This window comes from Planococcus citri, chromosome 3, assembly GCF_950023065.1.
Source record: "Planococcus citri chromosome 3, ihPlaCitr1.1, whole genome shotgun sequence".
Taxonomy (NCBI): Eukaryota; Metazoa; Arthropoda; class Insecta; order Hemiptera; family Pseudococcidae; genus Planococcus; species Planococcus citri.
The window spans coordinates 40,168,442-40,182,794 of NC_088679.1; the positions used below are offsets into that span (position 1 = coordinate 40,168,442).

Consider the following 14,353-nt stretch of genomic DNA (forward strand, 5'->3'; position numbering starts at 1 on the left):
TTTATCAATTGAAGTTGAGCAAAAATTAAAATTGTGAAAAATAACAAAAAGGCTGACTGGGATGTTATAATTTGGTAATTCAGTTTTCTCTGATCCTTTTCATTATATTTTTCCAGTGTTCTGAAGTTCGCATTCAATATGAGCAGTGGAACAGTGGAGAGTTATTTTTTGTAAAGTCCAATTTAAAAAAAAATGAGGTAGATTATGAAAAGGATAGGTAACATTTTCGCAGTGTTTTAACGAGCACTTTGATTTTTTTTTAGCGTTCATTCTTTTGAAAGAAATTGAGCAAAACTACTCAAAATATTGTAATTTTTTTCTAGTTGTTGTGTTCAAGTTTTTAGTGGAGAAGGTGCCTCAAAATGCAAAGAAAATTATAAGTACATATCATCAAAAAAGATGAATCATAATTTTTTTTTCATTAGTGTAGCATATGTAGGTTACGATTAGAATTAAGTTGGTAACACTGTATTGGAGTTAGTTAGAATTATACTTTTGAAACGTGCTTGATGTTCTTTCTCAAGTTTATTACATTTGGCGACGAGGAAAATGTTTAATTAATTTTTTTTATATAAAAAAATTGTGTTCGCGAACAAAGACACCAGACACCAGACACCAGACACCAGACAATGGCTCCCAGACGCAAAAACAAGCAAAAGACACCTACACACGCACACGAAGAGACACCCTTTGCTGGGTTTGCTATACCACGTTTTCAACCAAACACCTTCACGATACAGCAACGAATTTCGAATTTTCGCTTTGCAGAATTCTCTCCACAGACCGAGGAATGGCGCTACTACAAGCAACGATTCGAGTTAGAAATTAGTCTACAAGGGCTAGACGATGAAATCGATGCAAAACGCAACTTGCTGTTGAAAAGCATTGGCCCAGATCGTTACCGAATGGTAAGTGACCATTTCGATCCGAAGCCAATAACTGAGCTTACTTACAACTCTATCGTGCAATTTCTGGATTCGTATTTCCGTCCTACTACCAATTATCTGTCGGAGCGTGTAAAATTCGGACAGACCACTAGAAAAAACACCCAAACTATCGCTCAATTCGTTGAAGACCTACGATCTAAAGCTGTTCCATGCAAATTTCGTGATACTTTAGATGAAAGACTGAGAGACCAATTTCTAGTGGGCCTAAACGATTCTACTATGCTCGAGAAGATTTTTGCAGAGCACCCAGACGAAAACTCAACGTTCAACGATGTTGTAAAAACGGCTACCTTACTCGAATCTGCTCAACTGCAACGCTCCTCAGTGACTGCATCATCTACCGAAACTTCAACTCTACACAAGGTAACTGAAAATAAAACATCTTACCCCTCGAAAACAGTGAAAAATGACGTGAAAAATGACGCAAAAAATGATAAGATAAAAATTATTGACGCGTCTAAATCTTGTATCTATTGTGGTCGTGAACGGCACAAATCTGACACGAAGTGCCCAGCTGCTCAAGCTACTTGCAAAAGTTGCGGGAAAACTGGTCATTACCAACAATGTTGCCTTGGTTCGGGAAAAGTTAAACTGGAGAATTTCAAAAAACGCTCTGGTCCCAGACAAGGCCAAGGTGGATCGATAAAATCGGTATCAGTAGTGGATGATGATACACACGCTACTCTTTATCAACTCAACGCAGGCGGCAGTGGTATCCAACCAGTCGTAGATGTCAAACTTGGCAACGTCTCAATCGTCATGGAATATGATAGCGGGGCGCATCGTTCCACTATCAACACCAAGATCTGGGTTAAACTTGGTAAACCTAATCTACGTGCTACGATCAAGCTAGATGGTTATACGTCATTCGAATTGAAAACATTAGGCGAATTTGACATCTTCGCTAATGTTGGAAATACATCTCATCAAGTGACTATTGTTGTTATCGACAATCCGAATGTGGTACCTCTATTTGGTCTAGATCTTATGCGAATCTTCGACATGATGCCCAAAGTTCAAAATGTTCGTTTAGCAATCAACTCCGTCACTCCACCTGACTACACTGCCGAAACGAAGGAAATATTTAGTAAATATAGCCAATTATTTTCAGACGAGATCGGTGAAGTCGAAACGTTCGAAGCTGTAATACACGTACAGCCTGATGCTAGACCAGTCGTAGCAAGAGCCAGACCAGTACCTTTTGCCTTAATCGATGCAACAAACGAAGAACTCAACAGACTTGAAAAAGATGGTGTTATTGAAAAAATCGACATAACTAAAGAGACAGTAGAATGGGCATCTCCGATAGTGATAACCGAACGTAAAAACGGCAAAGTAAGAATCGTTGGTGATTACAAATCTACTATCAATCCATACATCGTATACGAACCATATCCTTTGCCTGTGTTTGAAGAGGCAGCAGCAAAACTAGCCGGATGTACGATTTTTTGTGTTGTTGATCTTAAAGACGCATTCTCTCAACTCCGAGTCAAAAAGGAATGCCAAATTTACCTCGTTATCATCACGCACCGTGGGTATTACAGAGTATTACGCTTACCGCTTGGTGTTACAGTCGCATCGAATATTTTCCAAGAATTTATGAACAAAATACTAGCCGATATGGAAGGTACAGCTTGGTTTATTGACGATGTTGGTATCGGAGGTAAAAATTTACCAGAACTTCTTGAACGTCTAAACAAAGTTCTCACCAGACTACAACAACTTGGATTACGTACACAACGCGGCAAAGTAAAGCTTTTTCGTTCCGAAATAACGTTCCTAGGTTATAGAATTAATCAACTAGGCGTTACACCTGTCCAAGACAAAGTTGACGCATTAAAACAGCTCCCATCACCGACTAATCAGACAGAATTACGTTCGTTCATCGGTACTATCAACCAGTTTACTCGATTCATTCCTAATCTACAACAGCAGCTCAGCTCTCTACACCCCCTCACCTCGAAATACGCTAAATGGGTATGGACAGCAGAACACCAACGTGTTTTTGACAACCTCAAACAGCTGATTACTACCGACGCAGTCCTCATTCATTACCAACCAGACCAGCCACTGTACCTAACTACCGACGCATCCGAAAAAGGTCTAGGTGCGGTCCTACAACAATGTATCAAAGGTAAAAATGAACTACGTCTTGTTGCGGCTGTTTCCCGTGTTCTTACTCCTGCCGAGAAAAATTATTCGAATATTGACCGCGAGGCGCTTGGTATCATTTTTGGCGTTGGCAAATTCGAACGCTACTTACGAGGTCGAGAATTTATTATACGTACCGATCAGAAACCACTGATACACATATTCAGCGAAAAGGAAGGGTTTCCTAAAATCGCTGCTTCACGTCTAATTCGTTGGTCTATCATACTCAGTGCTTTCAGATACAAGATCGAATATATTCCTGGTAAAGAAAACGTCATAGCCGATGTGTTATCTCGCCTACCCTCTCCTACTGAAACAAAATCTGAATACGAGCAGCAAGAAGAGGAAGAAACAGCACACATATACGCGATTCAACGTGATAACACCTACGAAAACTTTGACGTCACCCAACGTGTACTGAAAACAAAAACACTCGATGATAAAGTGCTCGTCAAAGTATTCGGCTACATTCAACGCGGCTGGCCAGAAAAACGCAACCTTCCGTGTGACGAATTCTTCCCCTATTTCAAGAAACGAAACGAACTCTACATAGACGATTCCATCATTATGTGGCACGATCGCATCGTTGTACCAGCGTCCCTACACGATAAGTTTCTTCAAAAGCTGCACGAAACTGTGGAGATATATTCTGCACATTACGATGATGCTGTTACAAGCACATCTCCATGTATAGGTCTCACATATGCTAGCTACCTACTTGAGGTCTAGCAGTACCTAGCTTCTGAGAGCTTCGTAGGTACCTGGCGACTTACCGCCTCGTTACCTACTTTTCGGACACTGAGTGTATTTACGTATACCACACAGACAATTATCTAATAATATATACCTTATGAAATAAGAAACACATCTTCAGTTGTCATTCCATGTATTGTTTATTCAAGTACATAATAACAACTTACTCAAGCTATATTATTTATACTGGCCTGTACAGTATTACGAAAAGGAGAGATAGCATATTCATGCCTAAGAAAGTGCAATGCACATCACCACAGGGAATAGGGAACAGTACACGGATGTGGGAAGGTCCATATATGTTACTCATTTAGATGAGATTTACAATAAGGATCCTCGGATGTTTTACGTAATAACTCCTGGACCCGAGTGCATCTGAACGACTCTATCAACGTAACTGGAACACAGAACATATTCGAAATAGATCACTTGCTTCACCAGTTCATATTTCGTATATGACTGGACTTGTGCTACTAATTTAGTCCATTAGATTTACGCAAATAGCATGGTATAGGTGGTCCTATACCATCTCCGGAACATTGATATCCGATGTTTCATCATCGGGAGTCGCCAAATGACTAGTTTCTCTAGCGTATGTTCTCTCGTTACGAAGTATTGGGCGAACTAATCCGCTAGGTGTCGTATTACGAAACTATTTATAATGTTGGCTAGAGGCAGAACGAATTTCTCTCGCTTACGCGACCGAAAATGCATCACAATCTGTCTCTACAAAACTCACATTGGTTCAACCTCGATGAAATCTCTCGCACGATCAACCATATGGTGGCCACGTATCGATCATCAAATTGAAGAATTCGCGCATAATTGCTCAACTTGCCAGAAACACGCACCTAACGAACCAGAGACACCATTGTTCCTGTGGAATACCCCTCAAAATCCGTGGGAGCGTATTCACATCGATTACACAGGACCATACGAAAATAAACACTGGTTCGTGGTGATCGACGCTCATTCGCGTTGGCTAGAGATATTTCCGGTCCCTTCACCCACCTCAGCCAACACAATCAGATGTCTACGCGCACTCATAGCTAGATACGGTGTATGCGAAGCGATTGTATCCGACAACGGAACTGCTTTTACCTCGGAAGAATTTCGCAACTTCTGCAAGTCGAATGGTATCCGTACAATATACACCACACCGTACCACAGCCGATCAAACGGACGTGTCGAACGAGCGATAAGAACGTTCAAATGGCGTTTCACTAAAGCCGCCGATCAATTTCAAGATCCGGAGCACCGTCTGCAAGCAATGCTATTCGCATATCGCTCAACCGTTCATAGCTCAACCGGAAAAACCCCAGCAGAGCTTTTCTTAAAAAGAAAGTTACGTACAACGTTCGACACACTAAAACCCCAAAATAAGGAAAATGAAAATGCCCTCAAACAGAAGATCCGGCATGACGAAAATAAAAAGGAACTCGTATTCGACGTTGGCGACGAAGTCTTCACAAAGAAGAGCAATGAGAAAACCTGGACGAAGGGGAAAATCGTTGAAAAAAAAGGTCCATTGTCTTATACGGTCAGCTCCGACGATAATCGCACCACTCGGGTCCACAGTGATCACTTGAGAAGAAGTGAACGAGATCGCCGACAGCCAGCTCGTTTCCGCGATCAGTGATCAATTATTCAATGTCTCGGACATTTTTTTTATCGTTTTTTTTATATCGATAGGATATGTAGCATATGTAGGTTACGATTAGAATTAAGTTGGTAACACTGTATTGGAGTTAGTTAGAATTATACTTTTGAAACGTGCTTGATGTTCTTTCTCAAGTTTATTACAATTAGGAACATTAACATAAAAATTTTTACTTGTAGTTAGATACCTAGCCTAATTTGAAAAAATTTTTAGAATCTTGAATTTGACGAACAAGCCTGTGAAAATCATACAGCGGATTATGTTGTACCCAATTCAAAATCAAATCAAATCAAAAAACTTTTATTGGCACGTAATATACAGGTAAACAGTTACATATACAAATGTTCATCTCCGATGCCAAGCCCCCTGTCGAGCAAAAGTCTCCTTCAACCGAGCCCATTCGACCCGATTATCCGCTACTCTTTCGAAAAATTTATGTTTTAGAAGGTCAGTGATATCATCCGTCCACCTCGCCTTCTGCCTTCCAGGCCTTCTTATACCAGTCTGGAACCAGTGTAACAGTTTGTACCCCCATCTCCCATCCTTTACCCTACTAATATGGCCTGCCCATTCCCACTTTTTTCTTTTACAATCAAACACTATATCAGTTAGACCCCTAATTTTATTATAAATTTCTGATGTTCTAATTCTTTCCCTTCTCGACACCCCTAGCATTGACCTGACCATGGCATTCTGTGTTGTCTTTAGTTTTGAGATTAGACTATTTGTGAGTGTCCAAGTCTGAGATCCGTAGGTTATAGTTGGTGCAACACAGCTGTTAAAAATTTCTTTTTTATTTTTTGTAGAAAATTGACCCTTCAGAATATGTTTTAAGGACCAAAATTTACCCCAACCCCTTGCTATTCTATTGTTGATTTCTTTTTCCATACTGTTTTCTAATGATATGACTTGGCCGAGGTAAACAATTTCATCAACTTTTTCAATATGTTGTCCCTCAATTTTAACTTCTTCCAGGGAAGTGCATTTGGACATAATTTTTGTTTTTCCAAAGTTAATCATCAACCCTGCCTCCCTACTTGTCTTTGCTAGGTCCGATAACATTATAATCAACTCTTCAGGCTTTTCAGAAACTAAGACTATATCATCCGCAAATCGTAAATTATTTAGAAATACCCCATTAATTTTGACCCCCATACCTTCCCAAGATAGATTCCTAAAGATTTGTTCCAGAGCTGCACTGAATAGAATGGGAGATAGAGGGTCCCCCTGTTTTACTCCTTTTTTAATGTCAAATAAATCACCCATTATATCAGTCTTAATTTTTGCTTTCAATTGTGTGTACATTTCTTGAATTAATTTAACATAGATAGGATGTATACCTTGATTTTTAATGGCATTTATCAAAAACTGGTGTTCCAAGGAGTCAAAGGCTTTTCTGAAGTCAATAAAGGCGAGGTGGAGGCTTGTTTGATATTCTGCACCTTTTTCAATCAGTTGGTTGATCGTGAAAAGATGATCCGACGTTGAGAAGCCCTTCCGAAAGCCCGCTTGTTCACAGGGTTGTTGCTGTAGAAGAGCCCCCCTGATGCGATTCTCCAGTAGTTTTGAGAAAACTTTGGCCAAAGTGGGGCTCAAACTTATTGGTCGATAATTGTCAATTTTGTGCTTATCCCCTTTTTTGTAAATTAAGATGATCTCTGATTCTTTCCATTTTTTTGGAATTGTTTGAGTATAAAGAATTTTATTAAAGAATTTTGTCAAAAAGCCTATCAGTATTGGTCCCTTCCCAAATTTTAAATGTTCGTTCGTGATATTATCAATCCCAGAGGCCTTGTTGTTTTTCAAGTTTGTTAATACCTCCTCCACCTCTGAGCTGAGGAAAGGAGCTGGTGTTTCCAGATGGTCAGTTTCTAGAATCGTTATGTTGTTATTTGATGAATCGTAAATTTCTTTGTAAAATTTGGTAGCCACTTCATTTATTTCTTTTCTGGAGTATTTTCTATTACCTTCCTGGTCACACATATATGTAATCCATTGGGTCCCAAGTGATCTCACCTTGTTTATTTTTTTTGTGCTTTTTGAAGACTCTAAAATTTTCGTAATTAGATTATGTTCCTTTTCTTTATTTTTTTCCCTCAAATGTCTCCTAACTAATTTACACAGTACGTTCAGTTCTACTTTGTCAATTGCTGTTTTAGCTTTTTTATACCTCAGTTTATCCCTCTTTTTTATCAAATTTTTTAGATCAACTCCCAGCTCTGTTACCTTCCTTTCCCCCCCAGTACAGTGGAGATTGCTTACCATTAAACCCGATTTAACCAGTTTATCCTCCAACCAATCATCAATCCCATCTACAGAACCCTCTCCTAAGAGCCTCTCAACGCCAGTTGATTCTATCATTTTACTAAGCTCCAACTGGTACTTCTTATGATCAGCTATTTCCAACTTTGTTTTAGATTCAATTTGTCTCTTTTTGTATCTGTGTCTGTGCCGCCAGTTTGTATCAAATTCACATTTTATAGGTCTATGGTCTGAGAAAAAACTAAACTTTTTGATCACATCAAAATTTTTGATTGATTTTTCATTCTGATGGGTTAAAATATAGTCAATTTGGTTTTTTGTTTCCAAATTTGGGGAGATCCAGGTCCATTTTTTCCCTTTTCTCTTTTTAAACCAAGTGTTTGTTATTTTTAGTTGATGTTCGTGACAGAATTGGATTAGCTTTTCTCCTCTTTCATTCCTTGTACCATAATTGTAAGGACCAATAACCTTATCCTCCCCTATTTCTCTTTGTCCGATTTTGCTATTAAAATCCCCCATAACTATTGTAAGGCTTTTGGCGTTGCTTTTATAAGTATCTAAACACTCAGAGAGTATGTTATAGAACTCCTCGATTTCCTCCAATTCTGATGCTGCTGTTGGGGCATACACCTGGATCAGAGAGAGACTGTTCTTCTCACCCAGGTCAAACTCCGCTATGGCAATTCTATCCGAAGGTGCTTTGAATTTTATAAGTTTTTTAGACCACTCTGGATTTATTAAAAAGCCCACTCCCCTCTGACCTGGGATGTCTCCTCTATAACAAAATAGGTATCCTTCTTTTGTTTTTATAATTTTTTCCCCCATCCTTTTTACTTCTGCCACACCCAAGATTTCAATTTTGTTCTGAATCTGTGCATCGATCAAATCTAGTATTCTCTGATCATCTTTTAATGATCTTGCATTAAAACTGGCGACACAGGCATACTCTATACATTTGTAGCTTTTTGACTGACGTATTTGGCGGAATTTATTCGGTCCAAATTGCCCACGTTGACCAGACTTTCCTGGGCAATCGGAGTCCGGAGACTATCTGCCCGACCTGTTCCTAGAGTTGCTACCCCTCCCTCTTCTGTTTGAAACACGTTGTCCAAGCTGGGATAGGGTTTTGACTTCTCTTCTAGGTTGTTTCTTTGCTGCAGCTGGTTCCTTTTGAGACGATGACCCCTCTGACTTTTCTGAGTGATTATCTTGATTTTGGATTACTTCATAAGTAAGCTCGGATTCGTCGTTGATTTTTCGAGCTATGCCATCTTCTTCCTCACGGATGTACACCTTTCCTTCTATTACCCAAGCCTGTGTGATGATACCTTCTTTCTTTAGGTCGAGGGCTTTGCGAAATAAAGACATGGTGGTGGTGGTTAAATGTTCGTTGATAAATATTGGAACAGCTGGATCAAGGTTTAATGCTGCACCATTCAGCCTCATTCGTTTAGAATTCCTTATCAGCAGCGATTTTTTCGAGCGATTATTCAGTCTAGCAATAATAGGTGGTATTTTCCCGTGGCTACATGGCAGGCGATGTGCAACACTGATATCATAATCGCATAACGGCACATTTAAAGCTTCAGCTACTTGTATAACCATGCTCGTAATATTTTCTTCTTTATTAGATGGGATGCCATTAATTATAATGTTTTCTTTACGACTATATTGTTCTAAGTCAGTTACTCGCCTGTGTAAATCTTGGTTTTCCGACGAAAGTTTTTCCATCTTATCCTTTAACTCCAGATTTTCTTGTTTGATATCGGCTACCTGAGACAACACTGAATCCATTTTTAAGTCCGAATTTGATACTGTAGTTTTAATTGTATTGACAGACTCGATTAAGCTATTAAATTTCTGCATAAATTCTTCATCCATGGCTGGTTATACGTACTTGTATGTACGAATGCGAATACAAACACTAACACTGTTCGCACTTGTTTGTGATTTATCCCACAATTGATAACACTATTGTAAAACCGAATAACCTTAACGTTAGAGAGCACAACACGCAAAACACGTCTGTTTACGAGCAGATACTTCACCGAACCTGTACCCAATTACATAAGTTAAATTCGATACGAGTTATGAGACAAGAAAGTTTTTGCTAAAATAATCTGTTGCTTTCAGAGAAATCATCATCAATGTTGATCGCTTCATTGGCTATATTTTGCGACTACAAAAACATTTCAATGTACTCGGACCTACCTGTCAAAATACAGGCCGGTGAAAATTGAATGAAAATCGATTTCCTCGATGAATAAGATTCGATGCAATTATCACGTCGGAGATCATGTAAGTTACCTATCATCAGAACTACATTCTAATTAAATCACCCGAAGTGAATTCAATTCGTCCTACGGTTAAATTTAATTAATACGAATTAATTCCCATATCTTTCAGTGTTCTGGTTCTGGTTTTTGGTATACCTCAGTATCATATCAAAGAGCAATGGAATGCAATGCAACGTATGGTATTCCGGAATCTGGCGAGAATGTTTAGTTTTAAACAAACGGTTAGTGCGTTTTGAAGCTTATTTAGCATACGAATTTAGTACGCGTATTTAATTTGAAAACCGAGGTTGAAATTAAACTATCGTTTGGAAAGGGTAAAAATGAATTTATGAAATGTTAATCTACTGCTTAATATGACTGTGCAGTGTGTAGCTCCAGCTCGTGTAAAAAGGCGAATTGTTCTACCAACAGTTTTTCACTTGATATGTTGACGTTACGTTACGTTATACGAATTACACGACTCGAAGGTCGAATGTGGTTTTCGCTGCGTTATCAAATTTGTACCGTTCGCCCACACTCGCTCCATAGCTTAATAAGTGATGAACTGTAGAGTGTAGAAGTACCTATACGACTACCACGAATGTATTTCGAACCGAGTACATATGAAAAATGGATTCCGATGGAATGAATGGATAAGATTTTTGCCTTGTTGGCGAAATTACCATTAACCAGAGTCGGGGTTTCCACGATGGGAATTTCAGGTTTGTTTATGATTTACCTACTAATGATTAATGAATACTTTTTTACCTATGCGTATGTGTACTGGTTTTTTAAATTTTGGTTTTCGTTCTAAAGTGCATATTATCGCGGTTTGCTTGATTATTTATCTATCGGTTCCATGTTTTACGCGGAAAATGATTCAAAAGGTGGCAGAATATCAGCGAAAATGGAAGGAATGTCGAGAAAATTGCTTATATGTAATGTACCTATTTTTTGTGTTGGTGAATTTTGGTGAAAATTTGCTTCTTTTGTGAAAAAAAAATGCCCGCGTGAACTCGTCACCACGGATTCGCGATTTAACCACCCTAATCGATTGAGAATATCGAAATTATGGTGGGATTAAAATGTCAGCTTCTGAAGTTGATTAGAGCGTCTTCTGGAGTGATTCCAGTGTGCTGGAGGTTCCAGAGGTCGACTTTATTATCCAATCCAAATTTCAGACAAGGTGGTGTCTAAGAGGTTCTACTGGTTTTACTAGTCCTACTAAAGTCTTATTTTTTCTCAAAAGTCCTTTTAGTCCTATTAAGGTCCTACTTTTTTTTCAATAAGGCTTTTTCAAATTTTCAATTTTCCCCCTTTTTTCAAAATTTTGAACAAATGTAGAAAAAGGCTCATTTGTCGACTTTTTTAGATTTTGAATTACACATTTTTGAGAACTTTTAACCTCGCTTCCCTCGGGCTATTTGCATCTTCTTTTCACACATAAAAAACTTATTGTTCAAATTCAAGAAATGTTCAAAGTTTGAATCATAAAAATAAACTCCTCTCTTCGCAAAGAAACGTTTTATTTTTACTTCTCAAAACATGATTAAATTTTTGAAAGCTTTCGGCCTCGCTTCATTTAGGATTGTTTGCTTTTCTTTTTTAAGTTTGAATTTTTTTTTTAAATAATCATTTGGATTTTAAAAATTTTGAAACAAAAATAATGAACTTCTTCATAATACATAATATCATACAAGAAAACATCGTTTTCATACCTTCAAGATATTAATTTCCGGGATTTGCCCTCGCTTCACTCGGGTTCATTTGCTTTTCTTTTTTCAATTTTAAATTTTCCAAAAAAAATCATCATTTAAATTTTAAAATTTTGAAGCAAAATAATAAACTTTTTTTTAAGTAACTCATCACACAAAAAAAGTTGTTTTAATACCTCTTGAAATACTGATTTTCGAGAGCTTTTGCCGTCTCTTTGCTCGGGCCTGTTCGCTTGTTTTTCTTTTCACATTTTCAATTATTGTTCAACAAAAAAACTATTCAAATTTCAAAATTTTGATGCAAATAATAATACGAAATATTTACAATCGAAATAGAAGAATTCGAGTTTTTGATTTTAATCGAGCATGATGTGATATTCATCAAATTTTTATAAAATTAATAAGAAAATAAAACGAAAAATTGGAACGAAACGTTATATTTTTGGCATCTACTTGTTTAAATAAAATCAGTAGGTGTTTGAAATCATCAGAAAAGCAAACATTTTTTACAAAATTTGGCTAAAAACTTGAATGTAATTTTTGACCCCCACCCCACCCTAAAAAATTCCATAAGTGCTCGAAAAATGACCTGCTGAAAGTCCTGCTAAAGGTCCTACTTAAGTCAGTAATGCGCTGTTTCAGCTATTTTCAACAATTCGCCAAAATTCGAAAAATCAACTTGGGCAGCTGAAAATTTGGTTCTGAGGTGTGGGTGGCATTAACTTTCCCCTGAGCTAAATTCCAGTCGAATCGGAGGTGACGAGTTGACGCAGTTCTCTTTTTAGAAACAACTTTTCATGCTAATTCAAAAAATCAATGTGTCGTTTTTTCATATTATTGATTTTTAAAATTCCAAAAATAACTAAATTGCACAAACATTTTTGAAACGAGCAACTCACTAGATCCAAATACTGCGCAAAAATAAATCGCTAGACAACATTTCAGATGATCCAGTGTATTTCTCGATTTTCGATGAATTTTTGAAAATCAAATCTGGGCCATGAATGAAAAAAGATTAAAATTTTACCAAATTTGACCTAAACAGCTGAAATTTGGGATATGCTCTATTTTCGACCCGCCAAATCGAATGGAAACGGTTTCGAATCGTTTTAAGCTGTTCTGGAGCCTCCTAAAACTTTTTATAACTTGAAGATTCCATAAAAGACCCAATGAAGTTGGAAACCCGAAATTCTCTCTGCACCCCAATTTCAATGTGTTGAGTCGATTGTTGGTGGTTTCAAGTCGTTCGTAGCCTCCAGCGACTTTTTGGAAATTCCAGTTTTCCAAAAAAAAAAAAAAAAAAAAAAACAATTAGAAATGACCACATCAACTTTAGCACGTATGCTCGATATTGGTGCTTATGTGATCCATTTGACCGTTTTCTAAATTTTCAATGAAGTATGAAATCGCTGGATAGAAACGTGATTCGAAATCGGAACACACCTACTTTGAAAAAATTGTGTGTAATCGATCAATGGGACCAATTTCAAGCAAACGCATGCTAGGTAAAATTGAATTAAACGTATTTTATGGTGTTTTTGAAAAAACAAGAATTTCCAAAAAAAAAGGTCGCTGGAGGCTCTAAAACGATTCGAAACCACCTCTTGTCGACTCCGATTCAGAATGTTGAAATTGGGTGAAAAGTAAATTTCGGCTTTTCAACTTCATCGAGTAAAATTTTGTGGACATTTCAAGTTTCAAAAATTTGCTGAAGGCTCCCTCCAGAACTGCTCAAAATGGATCAAAACCGTTTCCAGTCGATTTGGCGAGTCGAAAATAGGGCATGCTCCAAATGTCAGATTTCTGTGTCGTTTTGGTGAAATTTTGATTTTGTTTCATCGGTCCAAATTTCAGTTTCAAAAACTCACCAAAAATCAAAAAACACACTTTAGCTTCTGAAATTTTGGCAGGCAGGTGATGTATTTTTGTATGCTCTCAAGGAGGGGGCAAATCTAGATTTTTAGACGTGAAAAATCGAAATTATATTATAGGGGTAATTTTCTAAAAAACCTGTCGTAATATTGTGTGAACATGATTTTATGAAAATGCGAGAGCGAAAATTTCTAGAAAAAATTGGTTCGAACAACAAAAAAAGTCCATTTCTGTGCATGTTTTATTCAAATTTCCGCTCGTCGCAAGGGGGGCAATGACCTTCTTCGTCCCCCCTGGCGTTACACCACTGCTTTTTCAATTCTAGATTTGTCCGTTTCAAAGATTTTTGTGGGACTTAGGGTACCTCTCGTATTATTACGTATTTAAACGCCTAGTTTTTTTTTCGTTACCCACGGCAATATTTCAGTTACCTGTAAGTTTACTTTTTAGGATTTTTTAAGATTTTTTTTTTGAATAATTTTAAAGTAATTCTCCTCATTTTTTCATTTCTGCTTTATACATTCGATGTTACCTTCTTCTAAGTACTTAGACTTACCCACGTGTACTCTAAAATGAAGTGGATACTTTAGTGTAATCATAATTAAGTGAGCATGCAATGCATAAACCTGAGGTGCTGCAGAAAGCAAAAGTCTAGGTACTCCGCCACATTTAATTTCACCCACTAATCAAATTTCTTCTCGAGCGTGAATAATTTCG

The 14,353-nt window shown here is 37.6% G+C and overlaps 2 protein-coding genes across 2 annotated transcripts in view; both read left to right on the forward strand.

Moving 5' to 3' along the window:
• The first annotated feature begins 4,605 nt into the window (after positions 1-4,605).
• On the forward strand, positions 4,606-5,490 carry LOC135840587 (uncharacterized protein K02A2.6-like). The gene has a single exon (XM_065357210.1). It carries the CDS (start codon positions 4,606-4,608, stop codon positions 5,488-5,490), a length of 885 nt encoding a protein of 294 aa, XP_065213282.1.
• Positions 5,491-10,522: 5,032 nt separating this feature from the next.
• The window catches only part of LOC135839225 (G-protein coupled receptor GRL101-like), a 169,608-nt gene continuing 165,777 nt past the window's right edge, over positions 10,523-14,353 (forward strand). Inside the window, exon 1 of the mRNA XM_065355157.1 lies at positions 10,523-10,771. The gene's annotated coding sequence lies outside the window, so the exon portion shown is untranslated. The remainder of the gene's footprint in view (positions 10,772-14,353) is intronic.

Coding starts and splice junctions, on each gene's coding strand:
- LOC135840587 (XM_065357210.1), top strand. CDS start 4,606: ATGAAATCTCTCGCACGATCAACCATATGGTGGCCACGTATCGATCAT.